Source organism: Falco rusticolus, chromosome 12 (assembly GCF_015220075.1).
Source record: "Falco rusticolus isolate bFalRus1 chromosome 12, bFalRus1.pri, whole genome shotgun sequence".
NCBI classification, from domain to species: domain Eukaryota; kingdom Metazoa; phylum Chordata; class Aves; order Falconiformes; family Falconidae; genus Falco; species Falco rusticolus.
The window spans coordinates 18,310,720-18,333,960 of record NC_051198.1 but is presented as its reverse complement, the minus strand read 5'-3'; the positions used below and the strand labels follow the sequence as shown (position 1 = coordinate 18,333,960).

At 44.4% G+C, this 23,241-nt stretch overlaps 1 protein-coding gene across 1 annotated transcript; it reads left to right on the top strand.

Annotated features, from left to right (window-relative positions):
• Window positions 1–1,109: 1,109 nt before the first annotated feature.
• Window positions 1,110–23,206, top strand: SLC3A1 (solute carrier family 3 member 1). The gene is made up of 11 exons (XM_037405447.1): window positions 1,110–1,708; window positions 6,713–7,197; window positions 8,409–8,588; window positions 9,598–9,752; window positions 10,804–10,929; window positions 14,172–14,291; window positions 15,294–15,418; window positions 16,733–16,931; window positions 17,683–17,829; window positions 20,276–20,392; window positions 21,212–23,206. The coding sequence occupies exons 2-11, from the start codon at window positions 6,774–6,776 to the stop codon at window positions 21,650–21,652; spliced, it is 2,034 nt and encodes a 677-aa protein (XP_037261344.1). The 5' UTR covers window positions 1,110–1,708; window positions 6,713–6,773; the 3' UTR covers window positions 21,653–23,206.
• The last annotated feature ends 35 nt before the right edge of the window (window positions 23,207–23,241 follow it).

Below are 23,241 nucleotides of genomic sequence, written 5' to 3'. Positions count from 1 at the left end.
CGATGTGTTTTAGCTACGTTTTTGGGCGAGGTGAACATGTAGTTTAGTAAACATCCTATATTTAGAGGTTAGTCGAAAACTTTGAACTAAATATGTACATGTTAACGTCTGGTTGCATTAATGAAAAGATACTTCCCATTATTTTTGTAAGGAAACTTTCTTAACACCATCCTCCTCAAATTCATTCTGTGAATGTTGGTTTTGGTTTGGCAGGTTACTTGCATGCAGACAGGTGGGTGTCTGCTTAATCTTGGACATTAATCTATAGTATTTAATTTGCTGCCCTTAAGAGAAACTGGAGAATGTCCTCAGATTTTTCTTTTTTTGATCTTTTATCCAATGGTCATTTTCAGTTCATAAACACATCTAAGTTTGATGGTGCAATAAAGATTTTGGTCTGGGTTTGTAAAGCACATCTATTTTTCTAGTGTGTTTAAAATAATAACGCTTACGTGTTGAGAGCAGAGAATGTGTGAAATCAAACCAAGATACTATTTCTAGCTCTCCTAAATCTGCATTTAATTTGGAAAGATATAGCTGTAGGAAATACTCTGCTAATGCAAACAATGTGTGAGGTTATTTTAAGCGTGGTGCTTCACAACAACTTCTGGGTCTACTTTGTCATGGATACTGAATGAAAAGTGCTGTCTTGTAGCTGTAACTTCTGCTATGGTCTCAGTAGCTCCCTGTGCTTTGAATTGCATTAAATAAAAGCTTCTGGATGAAATTTAGAGAAAGTAGAAGAATAAGTACAAAATGGGTCTTGTGTTATTGCTGACTTAAAGATGTTACACGGCTGTCTTTCTGTTCAGCCTCCAGTACTCGTACATTTAGAAGATCTGTCTTTGAAACGCAAACTAGTTTTGTTGTGGGTGGATTAGGGTCCCGCTGTACTTGGCGCTGCGGACGCCTAGATAGCGTGGCAGAGCTGAAAGCACGAGAACTGTGAGAGCGTGCGTGCCTCACATAACGGACAGAGACTTGCCTAAAATATCCTCGGGGTGGGGGAATGGGGGGGTGTGATCCGAGTGATGTGAGCGAGCTTCTTCCCGGAGGGACAAAAACCTGGAGTTGAGATAACTTCCTATGCATGTGTGACAGGATAGTGATTGACCCTCTGTAGGGGGAGGGCATCCACAAGGAGTCAGCTCTGCGTGCTGCTGCTCTTGGAGCTATGATAACGGCAAGAATTAGAGGATAATTGTTTCCATGAGAAGTAGTGGGGGAGGCCAGCCATGCTGCTCACCCACGGGGGGCAGGGGCTAGGTGCCTCCTTCCCCTGAAACATTACATGAGCCAAGCAGTAGCTAATTACAGCGCTTATAACGCCATTAACCTTTAATCACGTAGTCCATTAGTGGACTAAGAGCATTAAAACATAAAAAAAAAAATCCCAGACAGTGTCACAGTGTCCCACGCAATTCCATTTTGCCACCCCCCAGGACTTCAGGCTGGTGGCAGAAAGCTCCCGTGCTCTCGGGGATGCCTGGGGTAAAAGGCATCGCATCGGAGACTGGTTCTGGGCACCGTGGCTCTCCTGCCAGCCCCTCCGCGCCAAGGGAGGGCTGTCTGGGAGGACTGTCTTGGTGCTGAACGAAACACAGCGTTAAAGGTCAGGCTAGCCATCGCGCTGGGGGCAGCCACGAAGGAAAAACTGACAACCGCAGCGTGTGCCTCTTTACATGGGTGTAAAGCTGGCCCCGATTCTGTAAGTAATGAGGTTATTTTTAGAGGCGAAGTGCATCGTCAGACCAATTCCAGTGGTAACAAAGCATTTAATGAAAAAGCGTTAAGCAGGAGAACTTTTTAACAATAAATTTCTTCCTACACTTAGCACGTTAGGGTGCTTAATCACCCCTCTGTATGGTTTTTGGTGTAATACATGTGGTATCAAGTAACTGGCAAGCTACTTGGCATTTGTATAGCATCAAATGGCAGGCTACTTAGTCAGCCAGTGCATCTAAATAATTATATATAAGAAACGCTTGTGGAAATTAACCCCTCCATCTTGCAGAAATAACCATGGCACTCTGTATGGAGATAGCAGCTATTACCGCCCACATACCGACTGGTTTTGTTTCCCTATCTAACCCTGAGGTAAACAGAGTAACTGGCACAGGATTTGAAGTCTTTTCTTTACTATTTTATGCTTTTCAGTGGATTCTGCTAACACAGTCGCATTGGCTAGTTACTCCTGCTAAACTATAGAATTGCTCAGGAGGGAACAGTTTCAGAACTGCTTGAGAGAAAGCCAGAGCATAATGCCTGCGTACATAAAATGGGTTTTTAAAGCAAAAAGTTTAAGCTCAGCGGGAATTGTTGGTGATCTGCCTCTCTTAAGACGAAGTTTGCAGTTTCCCTTTATCAAATAATTTTAAGGTGAGCAACTCCTCGAGCTGAGGAGAGAGAAATAAAGTCTGTAATAAAACCGAAACACCTGTGTGGTTTTATTTTTTAGTCAGTGAGGAAAAACATACAGGAGGGAGGTACCAGTTCTTGAGCTTGTTCTCCAGGGTCTGTGGTATTGATTGTCCAGGCCTATTTTAAGCTTCTCGGCTGTATTTTACCTTCAGGTTTCCTAGGAGAATTTTTAGTGTTCAGGGTGCAGATGTCCAGCCCACACGCTGGTACCTGCTTGTGCTTCAGCTCTTCTTACGTAGCAATGTGGACTTGATCTGAAATCCAATTGAAGCCTGGCTGTAAACGCAGGCAGTCCGACTCTGAAACCAGTATGTTCACTAGGACAGCTACTACTTGGTAGTTTCCGGGATGGCTTATGTTCTGTTTTAACCTTAAAATAGAACGTGTCCCTGTACCTTAAACCCTGTAGCCAGCAGGGGAAGGTTGGGCCCAAGGACTCACCTGCACGCTCCGTGCATCTACCACAGCAGAATAATCCTACTCTTTTCAGCCAGATGCTTGGCAATTAACACGCGATTTGTCCTACTTAAGGTATTAATAAGCCTTTAAAGTTACTTAGGGATTACACTGGGCCACAGGGGGCTCTTTTGAAGACAGGGCTCCCGTACAGCAGGGCTGGCAGAGCAGGTGTTGGCCGCTGTGCTCCCGCGAGATGTTCGGATAAGAAGGAAGTAATGGCTTCCCACGCCCATGGAGAGCGGTGGCACCTTCTGCCTCCCAACATACCAAGTTGGCCTTTATCAGCTGTAAGAAGCATGTGTACGAGGGGTAACCTCCCTCTACCTTTCGATCAAGCGCACATGTCCATGCAGGCAGTTATCACTGTTAAGTTTACTGGATTAAAGAAGGGGGGTGTCTGGGGGGGCAGGTGCTGAAATACTCCCTTGGAACCAGAGTTTCAACGGTGTTTTGGGTAGTGGCAATGTAGTACTTGGGTGAAGTGGGGTTAAGCCCCTGATCCTCCACAATTTCATGCGTGATTAGGGGTAAGCTGTTAACAGAATTGCAACCCTCTCCCCATCTTTGATTCTAGTGATGTTTGTGGGTGTGAAGCTGTACTGCTTTCTACTCCTGAAAGTGAAATGGTAGGACTTTCTGTAAGGGACAGACAAGAATATACTAAAACAAGTGTGAGACACAAAGGCTATAACTTGACTGAAGAGCTGCTCGATCAAGGGCTTGTGCCTTGTACCCTGGTCTCTCTCCCTGTCTGCCCCCATCCTCCTCCCTGTGTGGGGCTGGCTGAAGCGCTGGTGTGCTCTCATGGGGACCAGGCCAATTAGGAATAGAACTGTCTGAAGAATTAAATTTTTTTTCAGCCAAATCTGTTTCCCGATCTGGTTCACTGTGCAGTTGCCTAAATGCTTCACCTGGCACAAGGCAGGAGGTGACGCAAGGAAGGAGCAAGCAGCCAGGGATAAGAGTAGATTAGGTTAGCACTAAATGCTGGTGAATTAGACACAGAACTGCAACTTCAGCCGTGGCCTTGTAGTATTGCTTATTGAGCAGCTACTTGCTATACATTCCACGCCTGTGTCCCAGTACTGTGCCAGGGATGCTTTCTGGGACTTGCAGAAGTGCTGATCTGTGTCTCGAATACGTAAATGCTCCAACATCTGCCTTCTCTCATTTGTATGCCCATGCTGCAAAATGGTAGATGTGAAGTTCCTCACACCTGGGCTGCATTCCTCAAAAGAGGTGCCGACGGTGACTTGCAAGCTCTGCGTGATGCAGTCACGACATGGTACTGAGCAGCCTGACAGCACGGCTGGCCTGGCTGTGCCGGCCCACCTGGCAGGCACAACGTTACAGAGAGGAAGGGAGAAAGGACAGAGAAGCACCAAAATCTGATTAAGACGTCCCTGTTAATGCTTTGCTGTTTGGTTATGCAGTTGTCTTCTACCATGAATACATTCTTTGTATTTTCTGCAAATGCAAGGTTGTTCCCAGTTCCTGTTAGCCTGGGAGGAAGGACTTGGAATGAGCAGGGTGGTGGCTGGCCCTGTTGGATGTGATGCTATGGCTGGAAACAGTTTTTAAAAATAAACAAAAAGCAAATAAGTAAACACAGCTACTTGGATAACTATCTGCTTGTCAGGGTAGCTCCTAATTGACTTTTTTTCAGTGAAGATTCTCTTTGACATCTAGGTACTGTTTACCTCTTAATATCGCAACAGGAGCTGAGCCTTTTCTTACAGGTGTTGGTCTTGCAGTGTTGTGGTCTGAGAGACTTGGCTTTGTTCTTGTGAGTGTTGAGGTTTTTGGAGTGTCAGACACATTGCTGGGTGTGTGTGTACGTAAATATAACAAAAAAAGGCACAGAATTTATATTTTTAGAGAGAGATCTGTATTCTCAGCTCTGATTCGGTATTGTGGCAACTCCAAAATTTAGAAGCACGTTTATAGTTTAGGAGAGGGGGGCAGGAAAAAGGCAAAACAAACAATTGCAAAAACCCGCCCAACAAACAAAACCCAGCAACCCACAACTGAGGGTGCTGTGAGCCTGGTTGTGGACTCTCCCAGCCCCAGCTCCGAGACGTCTCTGTGTGCCCAGCTGTCCCGAGTCCCCCTGGCTGGGCTGACCCACGTGCCCATGGCAGGCGGCAGCACGTTGGTTGTCCTTTGCTCTTGCCTCTGACTCGCTTTGCTTTCTGCTGCGCTTGGGTGCTTGAAGGAGCGTTTGGGCAGTGCAGGAAGCCACGGGCACATTTAAACCTCAATCTGGGCAAAAAGCAAGGTGGGGAGTACTAAGGTCTTGAGGTGTGCGTGATGCAATCTAAAATTTTTTTCTGTATTTACGCATTTCCTATTTTAATCAGAAACGAAATAATTGAAATGAAACACTTGAAACGGGGGGTTAGCATTGTGCTGAATACAACCTTGTGCCCTGAGCGTGCTGTGCCTGCCTGGAAAATTTACAGCTTACAGATACGATGATATTAAGGCTGTAGAGTCATTAGATGGGAGACTACTTCAAATAACTTCCCACTTCTGAGTTTCCCAGCAATACTGAGCTACAGGCACTGAAACTACTGCCATTATCTCAAATGCTCCCGCAACCACCTGACTTTGCACAGGCCAAGGTTGCTGCCAGGCACTACTGTGAGGAAGGGGAAGAAAAGAGTTAAACCCGACAGAGACCTCTTCTTAGCTCAGCTACTGAATAAATAGCACATTTTTGAATCCTTGGAATATTGCATGCTGGATTTTTTTCAGTCATTAGCTCGTAAATTTCTTTCATGGTTTCAGGCAAACATAACAAATACTTTTATGAGGGCAAACCCAACCTTTTCTCCACTGCTGTTTGCCCGTGGGAGTTTCCTTGGGACCCTGACCCTGTGGTCATGGGCAGGTGTCTGTTTTTACATGTGATAAGGCAGCTCCTTGGCAAACACGTGTTGCTTTGCGTTTCCTCTGGTGTGCCTGGGTAGAGGGCAGGGGCTGGAGGGGATGCCCTGGCTGATGTGGCCTCGCTGGCTCCAGGGCAGCTGGGGCTTGGGGCACACGTGTGTGAACCTGTGCGTGCTTGTGCTGACTTTGGGCAAAGCTTTCTCCTGCCTAGAGCAGTAGACAGGGGGTAAAGAGGGAGAAGGGAGATGTCACTTCACCTTAAACAAGTTTAAAAAAAAAACCCAGCAGATATTTTAGTAGTGGCCAGTAGGTTTTTCCCTCTTGAGTCTTGCTTGTGCCTGGAGAGAGCTATCCTGTCCAGACCCAGGGACAGCTCTGGGTGTAGCAACCTGTCACATGCTGTGAATCACGGGATCGGTATGTGCCTTCCTACTGCTTAAGGTTGTGGGTGGGCTGGTTTAGGTTAGTTTGGAGAGTTTTGTTTCTCACAGCTTAGAAAAACAAAGCACAACCAGCCTTTGTATCTTTTCTTAGTTAGTTTTGGGCCAGAAGTTATCAACACCTCATTCCCTTGCTGCCCGTGTTAAATGGCTCATTAATGCTCAGACTGCTTCAGGCAGGGGAGCCCAGGACCGCACATTTACTAAACCTTTCAGTTGTTAAAGCCCCGAGATTTTCCCCTACAGTCAAAAGGAACACAAGTTTGGTATACTGGAGGGAGCAACAGCAAGCAACTGCTTGACTGGTACGAGCAATAAGCTCACTTAGCTGGAAGACTGCTCTTTCTAGTAGCGTCTTGTTATCTTGCTGAAGATGCCTATTTCGCAGAAGAGCAGGAGCACTTTGCCCTTCTTGTCTCTTTCTGAACTTTGACCAGTTGCTCAGGATTGATTATAAACCCAGATGCTAATTCTGCTGCTTCTTGTTTCACTGAACAAAGGTGTGTTGGCAACGCTTCCCTGCTGTGGACGGAGTTTCCAGGATAAGACCTGTGAAGTGAAATGGTCGAGGAGGAAACCAAGAGCTTGTCTATGGAGCTGAGTGAGAAGAGGGGTGTGGAGAACAACGGATTTGTTCAAAATGAGGCTCTTGATGACAAGGAGACAGATACCAGTAGCCAAGAAATGCCAAAAACCTGCACTGTTGATGTGGCCCCAGCAGCTGCAGAGGAGCCAGTGCTAAAGCCCTATGCGGGGATGCCAAAGGAAGTTCTGCTGAAGTTCTCCAGCCAAGCCCGCTACAGAGTCACCAGGGAGATTCTCTTCTGGCTTGTAATTGCTGCTGCCGTGGTGCTTGTGGGGGCTACAATTGCGATTATTGCGCTCTCTCCAAAGTGCCTTGACTGGTGGCAGGCTAGTCCAATTTATCAGATCTATCCTCGATCCTTCAAGGACAGCAACATGGACGGGAATGGGGATCTGAAAGGTGGGTGAATTTCCATTCCTTCCAGGTATTTGCAGAGCTGTGTGGCAGTTGTCTCTGTGTGTACGTGTGTATATACATATATATATATATATATATAAATCACCAATCACCATACTCTCCAAAGCCACCCTAATGGAGAAGGGAAGTTCCCTGACCAGTTATTAATGGCAACTCCCATTGTCCTGAAAAAAAAAAATAATCTAGGAGTCGCTTGCTCAAGTCGCTGGGTCTGAGGCTGGGGTTAGCACGGACGTTTGGAAGTGGGGCCGAGAGCAAGCAGCAGCAAGGCTGCTGGCAGAGTAAAGTTTCCACAAAACTGAGGTCACTCCAGAGGATGGGTGGTGCAGAGCACTTTGTCGTGTTAGGTTGGCTGCCTTTCCATAACGATAGTGAGGGAAAATAAAAATGACAAAGAGGAGAGGATGATGCGTTACTTTTTGTTCATGGTCCAGGTGTTTTTGAGCTCTGAGTGCGCTGAGGAGGGGTACCTGATACCGAGGCAATGCCACTTGCCAGCAGCTGAGCTGAGGCTAAGTTTCAGAAAGGGAAGGCTCAGCACCACAGGGACAATACATTTCTAAACCAGAAGCGCTAGTATTACGTACTCTACTGGCAAGTGACGAGAAGAAACTGTTTCTGTAGTTGCATGCCAGCAGTAACACGTCAGGAAGATGGGAAAGACTTGGCTTTAAAAATACTAGGGAAAATTGGAGTGTGTCCTTTACAGAAAACAGCAGAAAAAAAACCTGTAAGAGACTTTTCCTAGGGCCGGGAAACCCTGTCATTTTTGCATTAAAAATGTGCTTCCCCTTGGGTGGTCTGAGGATTAATTGATATCCCTTGAAATGGGAAAGCAATGCTGTTGCTGCATCCTAGCAAAACATAGGAGCATGTTTTTAGGAGTGATTGTTAGATTTATTAAACGAAACTGTAAATAGTTCTGTAATACAGAATAGAAATTCGTTTTAATCTGATTTTTTAAATTTCTGCTTTATCTTCCTTGTAAAAGTGGCTTCAAATGGTTTATGTGCTGTGATCTTATGCTGTCCCTGAAGAAACGTAGACTGCCCTGCTACCTGACATCGGTGAAAACGGGACGGTTGTGTATCAGAGGGACCTGTGTACTGTCTGACTGAAAGCCCATGGCAAACTTATTTCAACAAAAATATTTTGTCTTTCCTAAAGAGATGATACACTTTTCTTTTAAACAGGTATCCAAGAAAAACTGGACCATATTGCGTATTTGAATATAAAAACCATCTGGATCACCTCTTTCTACAAGTCTCCCTTAAAAGACCTTGGATATGGAGCTGAAGACTTCTATGATATTGATCCCATGTTTGGATCAATGAAAGATTTTGAGAATCTGCTTGCAGCCATTCATGACAGAGGTAAGCTGCAACTCCAAGCAAAATAACTCCGTTAAAAAGATGTTCGCTTATATTATACAGATGTACCTGGTAGTGCTAGGTTATGATCTGAGATTTCAGTATTTGAATCTGGCAACTCCCCCCCGGTGGCATGGAGCAGAAGCAGGTGGAGGTGCCGGTGAAGGGTACGTGTTAGCTCTGCCGTGACTGCCCTGCCCTGCCCTTGGGTCCGGGATAGCGCTGGGAGCAGGGTGGGGGGCGCGGGGAGCTGCAGGAGCCCTGTGGGGCGGCCGTATGTCCTCTGCAAGGCATGGTCCCCTCTGAGGATGGTCATGGGTGGCGGGCTGAGGTACCGGCTGTGCCCCCTGGTGTATACGGTGCGGGTGCCAATGGCCTGGGGGATCAAGGCAGAGTTGTTTCTGGCTGAATTTTGTGTCCGGCTGCTTTCTGAAGAAAGCAGGAAAACAGTTACAGGGCCAGGAGGGAACACACGCTTCCTTCCTGCGCCTGCATCCTCAGTTGGAGCCCGTATGCCTTAGACCAAATGCTTGCTCAAGCCTTTCCCCTAACAGTTGCCAGGCTGGGTAGGAAACGGTTTGCCGGTCCTGAAAATGTTTAGGATTTCTAAAAATGTCCAGGCTTTGGGAAGGGTGAGGGAGAATGTGTGTTCACTGATGCCAGACGGGCGAAGTGCCCTTCCCACCTGGGAGCTGGGAGGCAGATGTTGAAGTCAGCGTTAGTGGAAGTGGTTCCTAACAGCAGAGATCTGTTCTGATTTTTTCCCTCCCCTTTCGTTCCCTCCCCAGCAATGGGCTGGGGGGATCAGCACTAACAAGACACGCTGTAGCTACTTGCAGACTCCGCTTAGTCTGTGCTGGTAGTCTGGGGCTTTTTGTGGGTTTTTTGCCCCTCTCCTTTGCTAGACCTCTGGCATGGAAGAAGCCCAAACTCTTCTGATGCTGCATTAAGAAAAAATGTGAACTTTGTCTTAAACTTAACGTTTGGGGTTTTTTATGGTTTGATTTTTAAGGGCTTAAGTTGATAATGGATTTAATACCAAACCACACAAGTGACAAACACCGATGGTTTCAGCTGAGCCGCAATCGGACCGGGAAGTACACGGACTACTACATCTGGCGGGACTGCACGCAGGCTGCTGGAGCGGTCGCTCCTCCGAACAACTGGGTAAACACGGGAAGGGACACGTGCTAACCCCGGGCTGGCTGCAGACTGCCACATAGCAAAAGCCACCGTAACGGAACTGTCCCAGTGCACGCTGGGTTAGAAATGACTGTTGCGGGCTACAAACTGGTGTTACTAAACGAGCTAGTGCAGGTTAAGATTTAAACCACCTCGGGGTGGAGGAGGAGTTCCTAGGTCAAAGAAAATTTTAAAATTTACTTTTCTTTACCTCAGTGATAAATCTTCACTTGTTAAACACAAAAGGGGATAGCTGTGCACAGGTTGTTCACGTGTGCCGCCTTCTGTGTCTGGGCACTCCGCTCCTGAAACTTCATCTCCGCTCCTCTGAAATGATAACTGGTGGGGAGGGAAACAAAACAGCATGTCCTTGGCTTTTTTCTTTTTCTGGAAGGTGTTCAGGCCAGGTGTTACCTATTTCAAATATATTTATTTGAGATTTGAACTGATGGTGCATGATTAGGAACTTGTATATTCTAGAAACTCAAGGTGGAATTAATATTTTTTACCTACTAGTGAATTTTTTTCTCTAGACTTCAAGTCTTTAAGAGCTGTCTTAGCTTTTGGAATTTCTTATTACAGAGATTATGGTAAAGTTAACATTTTAACAGGCTGACTGGTGTTAGCGCTTCAAGGGAGAATACCAGATTGCAGAAAGCTTTCAGTTAACTAAAGCTATTTTTAATAAGTTTTAGGAAAAACAATCCCAAGAGAAATGTTCCCACCCATGCTTGCTCCTCTGGTCTGAATAATTCCCAGTGAAAGTCTACTTAAAAAAAAGAAAAAGAAAAAAACACCAAAAAAACAAACCCGGAACACTGAACAAGAAATACATGCGGCGAAGCACAACTAAAGGGAGAGCAACAAGTGGGAGGGAAATGTAAAACATAAGTACCAAAATTTACTCAAAATTTAGTCCACTGATCAAGCATTTTGTGCTTTATTACATGCTTGTAATGCACCACATCCTAAAGTATGCATAGGAGTAAATGTTTGTTAAATTAGTTCTGATTATTCCCTTCCCTTGTATGAGCAGGTCAGTGTCTTTGGAAATTCCAGTTGGCAGTTTGATGATGTGAGAAAGCAATGTTATTATCATCAGTTTGGGAAAGAACAGCCAGACTTAAATTTTCACAACCTTGCTGTCCAACAAGAAATCCATGTAAGTACGTAACCCGCTGCTGTGCCAATACCAAAACAGCTCTTTCTACACTTAATTTCCCTGATTGTTTGTGATACACAATTTACAATCTAGTTGGAAGCAATTCAAGGATTGCCACGTATGTAAACAATGGAAACAAAAAGGTGTCTAGACAAACATTAAGTTTATAAGCAAAATTCAAGCTTTACGCTGTACTGCTTCCAGCATTGGAGTTTCAAGTCTTTTTAATATAAAAGCAAACAAGCAACCGAAACAAAAACCCCAAATAAAATTGTCCTTGAGTGGAAGTACTGGCAGCGGGTGGTGTTGCAGTCCTCTGGTTTTAAGAAGGTATGACTATTGCTTTTTTTGCTGGCTTAAGTGTCACCTGCTCTCACAAGTGCCTGGCAAGACCTTGATGAAGTTTTGGAACAGGCTGGTGCACTTTAAAGTGAGCTCCCTTTCCGTTTCTGTTCCCACTAAAGGCTATCTTAAAATTGCTTTGATGCTTCAGGAGCACTCTGCTTTTCAGCCTAACTTTACTGGCAAACTATTTATGCTCTATGAATCAAACTTTCGGCTGAAATAGCTTTTCCCACCCTTGTTTATGCTTGTTTGTTTTACAGCTCTGACAACACCTCCCTTCAGCTTTTGTTAAGATAGATTAAATGGGGTGGGCTCTCAAGTCTTCCCTGAAGTGAGACTCTCCATCCCTTTGTTTAGCTGCTACTTGCTCCTCACAGCGCTTCCAGCCTCAGGTTTTTCTCAAATGCAGAATTAAACAAATTGAATGGAAAAGATATCTGAGCCAAATCTTGTACAATGGCACAGGTACTTCTCCACCTGTGTCCCAAGATTGCTGTTACTTGCTTTGAAGCTGGTGCTAGCACTCAAAACAATCCAACATGCCCGCTGTCTGGGAGCAGTTAACTGCTTTCATCCTTAGTCTCCATCAAGAGCCGAGGGTGAAAGTACTTGGTGCTTTGGGCTGTTGCATGAAGGACAATGATGAAGGGAAAGATTGACATCAAACATAGAGCTGCTCTTGCACTGAAGCCTGTTGCTGAAAGAGCTGAATCACTCAAGTGGAGAGAAGGTTTTATCTCTGTTGATAGAAGGGCTGTTAATTAGCCAGTCAAACCTGGAGACACACCTTGCTTTAGCAAAGAGATGTCTGCATTTTCGGGAAAGTGAGGTGATGCTGATTTGAATGGAGGAATGCCTGGGCTTGTGGATAAAGGGGAGATGGTGAGTTTCGATCTGTCTGCATCTCTGATGACTTTACAGGGGAGAGACAGTTGGACAGCTTCACAGAGAGAGTGCTTCACCAAGGCAAGGTGCTGGTACTCTGCTGAAACCTCATTCCTGTCTGCATCACGTCTCTTCCCAGCAGATGATGTGTAATTCATTAAAATACGGGGAAGTGGCCCTGAACATGGGGAGTCTGACAATTGCTGCTTTCTGCCCCCCCCCCCCCCCCCCCAAAGTTATACCCCATCGAGTAGTACGGCTACTTCGTGTTTTGATTTAGTCCTTAAGTGTTCGCTACTTTGTACTGCTGAATTTTGGTGCATTTCTTTGGCAGAGCTTCACAGCTGCCCAGTTTTGCTGTGATGGTATCACTGTCTCTGCGGGGCTTCTCCCCTCACCCTGGGCACTGCATATGCACAAAGAAACAAAACATTTCTGGTGATACTTGTTAACTGAAGCGTGAAATGAGACTGCTCTCGAGACTGATCCTTGAAGAACTCCACTAGTAACCTCTCTGAGCCTTGATGCTTCCCTTAATGCTGTGTCTTGCCAGTGGCACCTTTTCTCCTAGCATTACGCCTACTTTTCAGTGGTCTTGGCTAGTTTTTTTTAATGGTACCTGAAACATTGCTGAAGCTCCAGCAGCAAATAGATGCTGCATTTCCTGTGCAGAGAAATAAAACTAGTTAGTGTGTCCCGGTAACACCAAACTTTGGTAAATGCTTAGGAACATTGTTACTTGCTCCAGCATGTTAAAGGATAATCTTTTTCTAGTATTTTAATTCAAAATCCTGTTTCAGATGGTTTGGAGGACCGAGCAGGAAGCAAACAGGCTCTTCTAGAGAAGGTCAGACCTTTGGTTTAGCCACAGGGCATGCAAGAGCAATGAAAGTTAGCAGCCAGCATGTTGCAGCTTTCTTACATAAATAAAAGTAGATCAGTCTCGGTGAGTGGTGCATCAGTGCTTGGTGTTTGCATTGCTGGTACCTGGCCTTGTTTTTTGTGATGAGCACATGCATAAGCATGAATTTAATTTTTGGTGCATGCGGTATTGGTCAGACACTATATCGAGGGCTGCTGTTTTAAGAATGGCTCAACGAGAAAGTACAGCTCAGCAAGGAGGAGTCTTTATTTGCCAAACAAGAATCTCTAAAGCCTGAGTGTGGGCTGGTTCTACTCCAGCCGATTCAGGCAAATGTACTTCAGACATTTTTTAAAAAAGGCGATTGAATAGCTGTCTCGGAAAAAAAATAATTTTGTCCTCAGATGAAGAAAAGTATCTGGTGTAAAAGAACATTTGAAGAAACCGCTCCAGAGGGACTGAACTTTAGAGTTGTTTGTTAAAACTACAACAATTTAAACTGTAGTAATATAACAGCTACTGAAGTAGGATGTAATTTTGCTGGTAGTGACTAACCTCTGAATTTCATAGTGAAATTGCAAATCGATAGCAGTTAACTTGGATAATGATTTGTTCACGTTCCTGCAAATCAACAAATAAGCCTGAAAATAAGAAATTTCACGTCAGTCAAATAAGAGAGAACAAACATTTTAAGAGTTCTGTTGTATAAAAAGAAAATCAGTGGCCCAAGGTCTGTGCAGAACAACATATTCCCGCGTATTTGAGCCAATGTGTTCTCACCGTGTGCAGCCAGGTTGGGTGTTCACCAACAGCAGCACTTCGCAAGAGCCTGATTGTTTTGATAGATGGGATTAGAAACAGGTTTCAGCAAGGCATGCCCTGCCTTTGGTCTCGTGAATTACGAGAGAAGTTACAGACCAGTTTTTCTTTTTTTATCCTGGATGAAAGCTTAAGAGATGCTTTATATAGATCTTTGTTTGACCTTAGATTAATGTGATTCCCTTTAACTTCTAGTAAAATTTGAAGTAGAAGTCAAAAAATAAAATCTTACATATTAATACCTCCTAATAGGTTTACTTTTCTTTTTGAGCATATACTATTTTGAAAGGGGTGAGCTCACTTGGACTTTCCAATTTTTACCTTTGTCTAGGATATTATCAAATTTTGGCTCAGCAAAGGAATTGATGGATTTAGTTTCAGCGCTGTTAAATTTCTTTTAGAAGCAACGCATCTCCGAGATGAACCTCAAGTGAACAAGTCCCAGAATCCAGTAACGTATATTTTCTGTCTTTGCCCTTTCTTCCTTTATTTCCTGCTGGGGCAAGATAATGTATGTTTTTACTCTCTTGGATCTTAATTGTGGCGTTGGGAAGACCAGGTCAGCTGTGTCCCATGGCGGGCAGGTGGCTCCTGGGCTCTGCAGGAGCACACACACGAGGAAGGAGCCCGAGCGCTGGGGTGTAGGTCAGCGAGGTACCTGCAGGCAGGAGTGCTGTGGGTGGGTGAATTGTCCATACACACTTTGTTATTTCTGTTCTGACGCTGTTGCTCTGAATTTTCTGTTTAAAATAATTTGCTTTTCAATTTATATTCTAAAAAGACTGTAAGAGTTGATTGGTTGTCTTTGGGGAGCCCGCTACAGGAGGTAAGCTCAGAGCTCTTGCCTGCTTGGGGTTCTGTAGCAGCCATAGCACATATTTCTTTGACATTGCTAGTAGGAATTAGATTAAAACAAAACCAGCCTCGTACCGGCAGCATGTCACAGTGCGAGGTGGCCAGACACGTTCAGAAGCATGCACCCTGTTATTTATGCTATTTGCTTTTGTTGAGGTAGTGAACTTGGTGATGTTCCCAGATAGTGCCAGCACTAAGACACTGTTCCCCTGCGGTGCTGGGGATTGCATAAAACCGGTGAGCTCTGCAAGTATTGTTGCCTTTGTAAGTTCCCACAACAGCATTGTCCATCTTTCCAGCCCGGCGTGTGGCTGCAGCACCTGCTGTGCTCGCTGCTGCAGGTGGACTTGGCCGGGCAGTGCTGCCGGTAGACTCTCCCTCCTGAAATCCAAACTAATCAGCCCTCTGCTGTCATTATCCATAGTTTCCTAAGTGCAGTTCGGCTCTGTGCCGTTAGTGTTGGTATGCTTAACTCATTTCACTTAAAATTTATCTGGGCTGGTGCATTGTCTCATCAGGAAAGGATGGGAAGAATTTGGAGAGTTGTGAAATTAAAATATTGCTGAACTAATGGGAAATATTGTATCCTCCTTTTAAGGAGAGTATCACAGCCTATTCGCAGCTCTACCATGACTACACGACCACGCAGGTGGGTATGCATGATATCATCCGCAGCTTCCGTCAAACCATGAATCAGTTCAGCAGCGAACCTGGCCGATACAGGTAATTAGTATTACAGCTAGTGATTTTTTTCTCTAATATTTGTAACCCTCTTGCTAACAGTGAAATGGGGGTAGGGTGTGTTTAATAACATAATATGCAATAAAAAGTTTTCTTCCGCAAATGCAGACGGTGGTGCGTAGGCTATGCTATCTCTCCCCTAATGGACGAGGGAAAGGGGATGAAGTGGCCCCAGCAGCTGTGCTGTACCTGCAGGCTGTAGGCGAGCAAGCAGGGCGGGCAGCCGTGTGGATCACAGAGACACTGACGTTAACCAGCCCTGTGGCTGATTTATTGTATAGTATTAACAGCGCAGGGAACGTCAGACACATGGTCAGAGGTTGTTGAAATCACAGAATGGCTGAGTTGGGAAGGGACCCGAGGAGGTGATCTGGTCCCCCCCGGCCCTCATCAGTACCACCTAGAGCCGGTTGCTCAGGGGTTTGCCAGCCGGCTTTTGAGCATGGCCAAGAATGGAGACTCCACAACCTCCCCGGGAAACCTGTGGCTCAGTCACCCTCACAGTGAAAAGGAGTTTCCTGATGTTCAGAGGGAACCTCCTGTGTCTCAGTTTGTGCCCGTTGCCCCTGGTCCTGGCACTGGGCACCGCTGAGAAGAACCTGGCTGTGTCGTTTTTGCACCCTCCCTTCATGTGTTTACATATGAGATGCCCCTGAGACTTCTCCAGACGCAGCAGTCCCACTTCTCTCAGCCTTTCCCCATAGGAGAGATGCTGCAGTCCCTTAACGGTCTTAGTGGCCTTTTGCTAGATCCTCTCCGGAATGTTCCATGTCTCTGTTGTACTGGGGAGCCCAGAACAGTACTCCAGGTGGACACAGTACTCTAGATGTGGCCTCACCAGTGCTGAGTGGAGGGGAAGGATCACCTTCCTTCATCAGCTGGCAACACAGCCAGCTTAACGCAGCCCAGGATGCCATTAGCCACCGTGGCTGCAAGGGCACATTGCTGGCTCTTCTTCAGCTTGGGGGACCCCCAGGTCCTTTTCTGTAAAGGAAAGTACAGAAATTGCTGGAATGACATGTGTGGATGTGGATTCAGAAAGATAACTTCAGTCAGATACTTACAACCTTGCATTGACTCTTGTAGACTTCTCTCCAGAAATTTCTGTGTGTTTCTCCTTGTCTGCTTTACAAAGTATTGGTTTTTCTGTATTAATTGTTTTTGATGGGGACGAGGGAAGTGGATGTAATTCTTAATACTGTATTATTCTGTATGTGTGTCCAACACCATTCCTAGCTTCCTTCTGCTCTGTGCAAACCAAGAATGAGCCAAAAAAGGTATTTGTGTACTTTGTAGATTTATGGGTTCTGATGGTGATGGAAAGGAAGACATTGAAGCAACAATGATGTATTATGGAACAACTTTTATCCAAGAAGCAGATTTTCCCTTCAATTTCAACCTAATTAATATGAAAAATCTATCGGGCAACAGTATTTCTGAAGCTGTCAACTTGTGGATGAAGAACATGCCTGCAGGAAAGTGGCCAAACTGGGCGGTAAGGGTTGGAGGCCAACCTCATATAGGAAAGGCTTGTCCCTATAGGTGATAGTTCCTCTTACGATGACAGACCACCACACAGACGCCCCTCCCACCACCGATGTCAGTGGGATCAGCAGCAGCCTGAGCCCATGGCTGAGCTGCAGCAGATCTCTACGCAAAATTCTCAGCTGCTGTGGCCAGTTGTTGGCACCGGCCGGAAGAGTACTGATGATCATGTCTCTCCCTCAGTGTCTCCCATGTAGCACAGGGTGTTGGACTAAACCACCAGTGAGGATGGGCTTGGTACAATTATCTTTGGCCATAAACTGACTCATTGCAATGGATTCCGGAAACCTCCTAGGGCCAGGGAAGAACAGAGCAGGCAGCTGAGGGCAGTTAACTTAAAACCTTGCTGGTCTTTGCTAGGAAGCACATTTGGGATGTGCAAAAGATCTTTTCAAAACAAGTACCACCTTCACACAGCAGAGAAAATGTCAGAAATCTAAAGGGACTCTAACGTGGAGAGTTGTTATTTGTTATCTCTCGGCTCTTCTGCGTCGTCGCTGCTGGCAGGGCTTCTGTGTGCTAAATCATTCGCGGCAGAAGTTTGTACTGGCACCAAGATAAAAAAGATAATTGCCCTTACAAGGCTGGAGGGAAAATACAAAAAATACCAAAACAGCTACTGCCTTGTTAAATTTCTTAATCAATTTCACATATGCATGGAATTTTATAAGATGTGTTTAAGAGAATGATATTTTGTTCAGGTTGGAAGCCCTAATGCTGCCCGGATTTCATCTCGGATTGGGAAGGAGTATGTCAATGTTATGAACATGCTGCTTTTAACCCTCCCTGGTACTCCTGTAACTTACTATGGCGAAGAAATAGGTATGGAGAACATTGCCTCAGAAAATGTAAGTGAAGAGTATAGAAACTCTGGTCTTGTTCTTGTTTAGTTCCAAGCAATAGAACTTTCAAAATTAGAACTTTTGTTCTGTTAACCAAACTCAGTCTTTCTCTTCTCACTGTTGACATGGTTTTCTGTGTTCCCCATGGCAAAACCATTGGACGGCATGTGGAAATGGCCAGGCCAGAGACCAGAAACAAGACCTTGCTGTGTATCTAAACTGCTAGACTGCAGCCATGGTCCCTGATTTCTGTCCTCTGCCAAATCAGTCTTGCATGGTTTGCAGTGGTGTCGCTTTGCTTCGCTTCAGTAGAAAGGGCAGCAAGTGCCAACACTGGGCCTGGGCTGGTGGTTAGGAGGGGTGTGTGGCAGTCATCCGAGGCGAGGGGAACCGGGTCATTATCTCCTTCCTCCCACAGTGGTACCCTAATTGCTGTGTCAAAGTCCATTATTTCTTGGCTGCTATTTAAAGGAAAGCAGGGTTTAAGAGAAACCGTAGCCACAGTCACATCTCCTGCAGACCGCTTCCTCTGACTGTGCAAAGGCACATGCCTAAGCCACAGCCCTCCACAATGTGCCCAAGCTCTGAAGAAGGGATCTCCGGAAAGGAGTGGGTGTACAGACCAGTCCTGCTTGGCATTGCCTGGCGGCAAGCAGAAGTGGCTTTTGCTTGTCATGCAGGGGTTTTTGATCCGTCTTTTAGATGCCTTTCTATAAAGGATTTAGATACCCGAGCCTGGGAGCCAGGCGCCTAGCTCACTTGATCGTAGCTAGAAGTAACACACGACAGGATGTTTGTTAGATTAGACATTTTCAGAAGTTTGTTCAGGGTTAAGGGATTAAACAAAGTGTGCGTTTTGCAGTGCTGACCTGTGTACCTTCAAAGCTTTCACGTTCAGCCCCCGTAATTTCTTGTCTCTTCTGTGATCACACCTGACTTCTGTTGTGTCTTGTTGTCCAAGACGTGTGGCCATGACTGGCAAAGATCCTGCCCAAAAGGGAACAGCTCAGCACTGCCTTTCATGACCATATTTGAGGACCGTGCACGGTCCTATGGCAGATGCTGGTTTCCCTGTGGAAAGCCTCTGTTAGGGAATGAGACAGCCTCTGATGATGTTACCGGTGGTGTTGGCTAGCTTTGTGTCAAGGGAAAGAGGTACTTAAAGCAGCACGGGATCATTGCCAGGTTTGGCTGATTCAGGTGTGAGGAAATGATTCTCCGATTTAAAAGGAAATCTCATTTCTTCTGAGAAACACCTAGGTCAAAATATCTCCTTCATTTTCATACCGCTGCTGATTACTGCTGACAGAATGATACTCTTCAGAGAAGTGGCTTGCCCTTGGCTCCTCAGGGTTTACTCTCTTTTAGTGGCTACCCTGCGGCTCACAGCTTTGTAACAATGCAAAGCCACTCTTCGCTCAATCTGGAGAGGAAGATTCCCTGATTAATGGGTGTCTTGGAAAGATGGAGAGTATTTGCTCAGGGTATAGTTTTTAGCCCCAGCATCTGAAATGCTTCAGGAGAAGCTAAGAGAGGTAAAGATGAAAGGGAGAGTTACCAGTGTTGAAAACTTAGAAATTTTTTTTCCCCCTGCTTTTCAGAGCATGCTAAAAGGAGAAACCCGTTACTTATAATGTCACAAAGCAAAGTGACAATTTCTTTTGTTGAGCTGCTATTCTGACAGATTGTATTGAAAGTGCCCTTTATATGAAAAACAGTTTTAATGGAAAACAAACACTCAAAGTACGTGCAAAATATTTTATGCCCTCTTATATCATTAAATTTAAGTGTCAGTTCTTTTGGCAGCTCTTCAATAACAATGAGGAAGCTTTTTCAGAATTCTTCTGAATTCTTCAAATGAGAACTTCAGACTCTACATTGACACTTTTTAATCAGCTAAAAGCTGGTTTTCAATAAAGTTTTTGCACTCGGAAATAATTTTATCTTTCTAACAGACAATCCTGTCCAAGTTGTACCTCTTGCAAATGTAAGCTTGAAGAGTTTTAAGGTGAAAAGTGTGATGGTTATAAAAGAACAGACACTGAATAGCGTTCACTAGTTGTTTACTGTTATTTTAACAGCATCTCTTCTTAGGACTCATTACCTCATCTATCCACTCACTGCATGTCTAGATATTTATCAGAATTTCCTAGCTGTCACTAGTAAACTTGTATCCAGCCATCTGTTGCAAATGGAAACAACTCCAACAAAGTCATCTGGGAATTCTGTGTTTTACCCAGTGATGCCATACCCATGAGACCATCCAGTCTGTTTCAGGAACTGTCTTGATTCTTACTTTCTCTTTAGATTTGGAGCAGGATTACAGCCTCCTTACTAAGTTTTAACTTAAACCAAAGAAAGCAGTACTGGAATGATGATCGTTTGGAAGACGTGAGAACACGTTGTTCAAGGGATAACTTTTTAATATACTAGTCACCACTTAATTTTCTAGGCGACCTTTCCAGAGAAATCCCCTATGCAGTGGGATGGCAGAGTTAATGCTGGTTTTACTGAAGGCAACAGTAGCTGGTTACCCCTCCACTCTGACTACCACAGTGTAAATGTTGAGGTAGGTATCTCTATGTGTGACAAACTAATAGTCTAAAAATATTTTAATATGTCTATTTTGCTCTAACTTCTTAGTGGGAATTGGCAGTAAGAACAAACTCAAGGGAAGAAAAAGCACTGAATCCTCGTAAATTTTATTAGAAAAGGAAATCCTTGCACCAGCAAGAAGCCTACTTTCATCTATATTCATTTCAGCAGCACAACTGCAATTATGATGTAGATGTAGCAATTTGGCTCTTCAACATCCTTTTAATCTTTTTAACATTAAATTGAGGTCTGACTTTTTTTTCTTCATTTCAATTAGTATAGAAAACACTGGCCCTGTAACAAGGACTTAACACAGAACATCTCTAACATAAGTAGAACAGTGAATCACAAATTTTGCTGATCTACAGTACTGTCCAGAACTGAAGACAGAAAGAAATAAATCTAAGATATGAAAAATATAAAACACAAAGCAAGCCCTGTGACTTCAGTAGATGAGACTCAATGAAAAAAATTCTGTATCAAGCTTTGAATGGTTGTGGCTTTTTCCTGAATATATGGTTCCATAAGGACATTGTGGGAGGAAGAAATAGCATTAGCGCTGGGGAAATTGTCATGCCTAATAACCTCTGTCTCTGCCACTCCACAAATGCCAAGGAAGTACAGGAGAAAAAGCAGTTTTTCAGTGGAATTTGCAGACAAATTTGAAGAGAGATAATTGTCAAAACAGAATTCTAATAGATGTTGTCTTAGCAGACTGTGTGGGCGTGAGAGATAAGAAGTGTTTTCTGCATTCATTGCAAAGAAATGACGGTGTTAATGCTGACTGTTGCAGATCCAGATGACCTGGTCCAACTCAACCCTGAATCTGTACAAAGAGCTAACTTCACTTCGCAACAACGAGCTCCCCATTCATCGGGGGTGGATGTGCTATATCTGGAATGACAGTAATGTTTTTGTGTACGTGAGGGAATTGGATGGGTTAGACAGAGTGTTTATGATGGTTCTCAATTTTGGGCAGCAATCAACAATAGACCTGAAAGCTATAGTTCCTAACCTTCCATCTGAAGCTGTTATAAGACTAAGTACTAATTTTAGCAATGTTGGTAAAGCTATCAATACCGAACTAATTAAAACTGAAACGGGAGAAGGCCTGGTCCTCGAATATAAAACAGCAAAGCCTGTTCATACTATGGAAGCTTTTGAGGGAAATTGTTTTGTGGCAGAAAAAGCTTGTTATTCCAGTGCTTTCAATTTACTCTATGTGAACTGTTAAGTGCAGGAGTAGAACCCAACCAAGCTTTTGTGTTAATTTAGAAAGCGTTGCTTTCAGGGAAATGCTAACAATTGTCAGTTTTCTTTGGCTTTTAAAACTTTGTGTACAAAATAAACATTCTGAAAAATAAAACAGATACCCAATTGTCTCGCACCTATATTGGCAATGTAAGTATATATATGCTGCCCCTTAGGGTCTGTGGAGAAGAAAAGTAAACCTGTCCTAAAAAACTTGTTTTAAGTGTGTGGATTTTTGTGAGGAAAGAGAACAGTTGCTTCCTGGGTGCTGCCCCTTACAGTTGCTCGTCATTAAGAGCTCCTGTGGAGTAGAAAGCCTGTAGCAGTTCGTAGTAGCTTTTTAAAAGTCTGTAGATTTGTGAAACTTATTCTGAAGGGTGGCCTTATATTTTTTAAAACAGCAAGCAAGCAAGCAAGCAAGACTAGTATGTAAAGCTGTGATGGCTCACCTCTTTTCTCAACTCTAACAAGTATGATTACCCTCAGAGTTAATAAAGAAAAGAACAAAATATAGCAAATACGTCTGGCTCCGATGCTAGGAATGCATTTCCAATTGATTCTGCCCCTACTGAGTCAGAATACATTTGCATTCTATTCTTTCTTTTTCTACCATAAGGTTGAGGGTGAGGTGTGCATACATCAGTTCAGAGTAAGAACTACATCATACCTCTTCACATTTTGGTTTGCATTTGGTACATCTACAGTGGCTTATGTGACACACAGGCAGGATAAGCATTTAACTTGGTAGCATCTGTTTTGGACCTGGGGGTATTGTGGGGAACTCTGTTTCAGTTTGAAGACCTTATAGACACACAGGGTATTTTCTACCAACTGCTTGTACCAGTTACTGGCCCTAGGTGCGTTCACCATGCATCTGTCTTAATAAGCAATGTGTAGCAGGTTCATGCCTTGCTCACAGGTCAGCTAAGCTCTGAATCAGGCTGCTGTAGTAGGGCCATTCTTTTTGTTTTATCCTCTGGAAAGACTGGCATCTCCTTCTGGGGCATTTGTCTTGTCTTCCAGAGGGACTCCAGCACCTCCTCTTTAAGATTACCATGCAGTTAAGGTAATTGCAATATTTTGAATCTACTCAGATGAAAGAGTGCAGCTAAAATTCCTATTCTTGAGACTCCATTTCTTCTTTGCAGGTTGTTCAATCCCACCATATGATCAGTGGCTACTCTGTAACTAGGAAGAGCAATAGTCATCAGCACCTATGTATGGGAATTAGTTTTAGAAGAACCTAGTGAGACTTTTAAATCAAACACTTCTTGGGAGTTTTACTTGTGTAAAATGTGGTCTTGGAATAGAGGTCTTAAGACTGGAAAGGCTGCTTGTACAACGTGCATGAACTTCACAGGTTAGGCCTTACACATTTCTGTTGTGCTTCACCTCTGCTTGTACGGTGCTGCACCACTTGCTTATGTGAACAGAACTGTGCTGAACAAATTGATTAATGCAGGTGGCTACTTCTGTAGTATCTGGCAGGGGAGAAAGTCAGCTCTTAGCTTGTATGCTTATAAAGCAATGCCACACCCAACTTTGTCTCTGAATTTCCTGCCTTCTTATGCC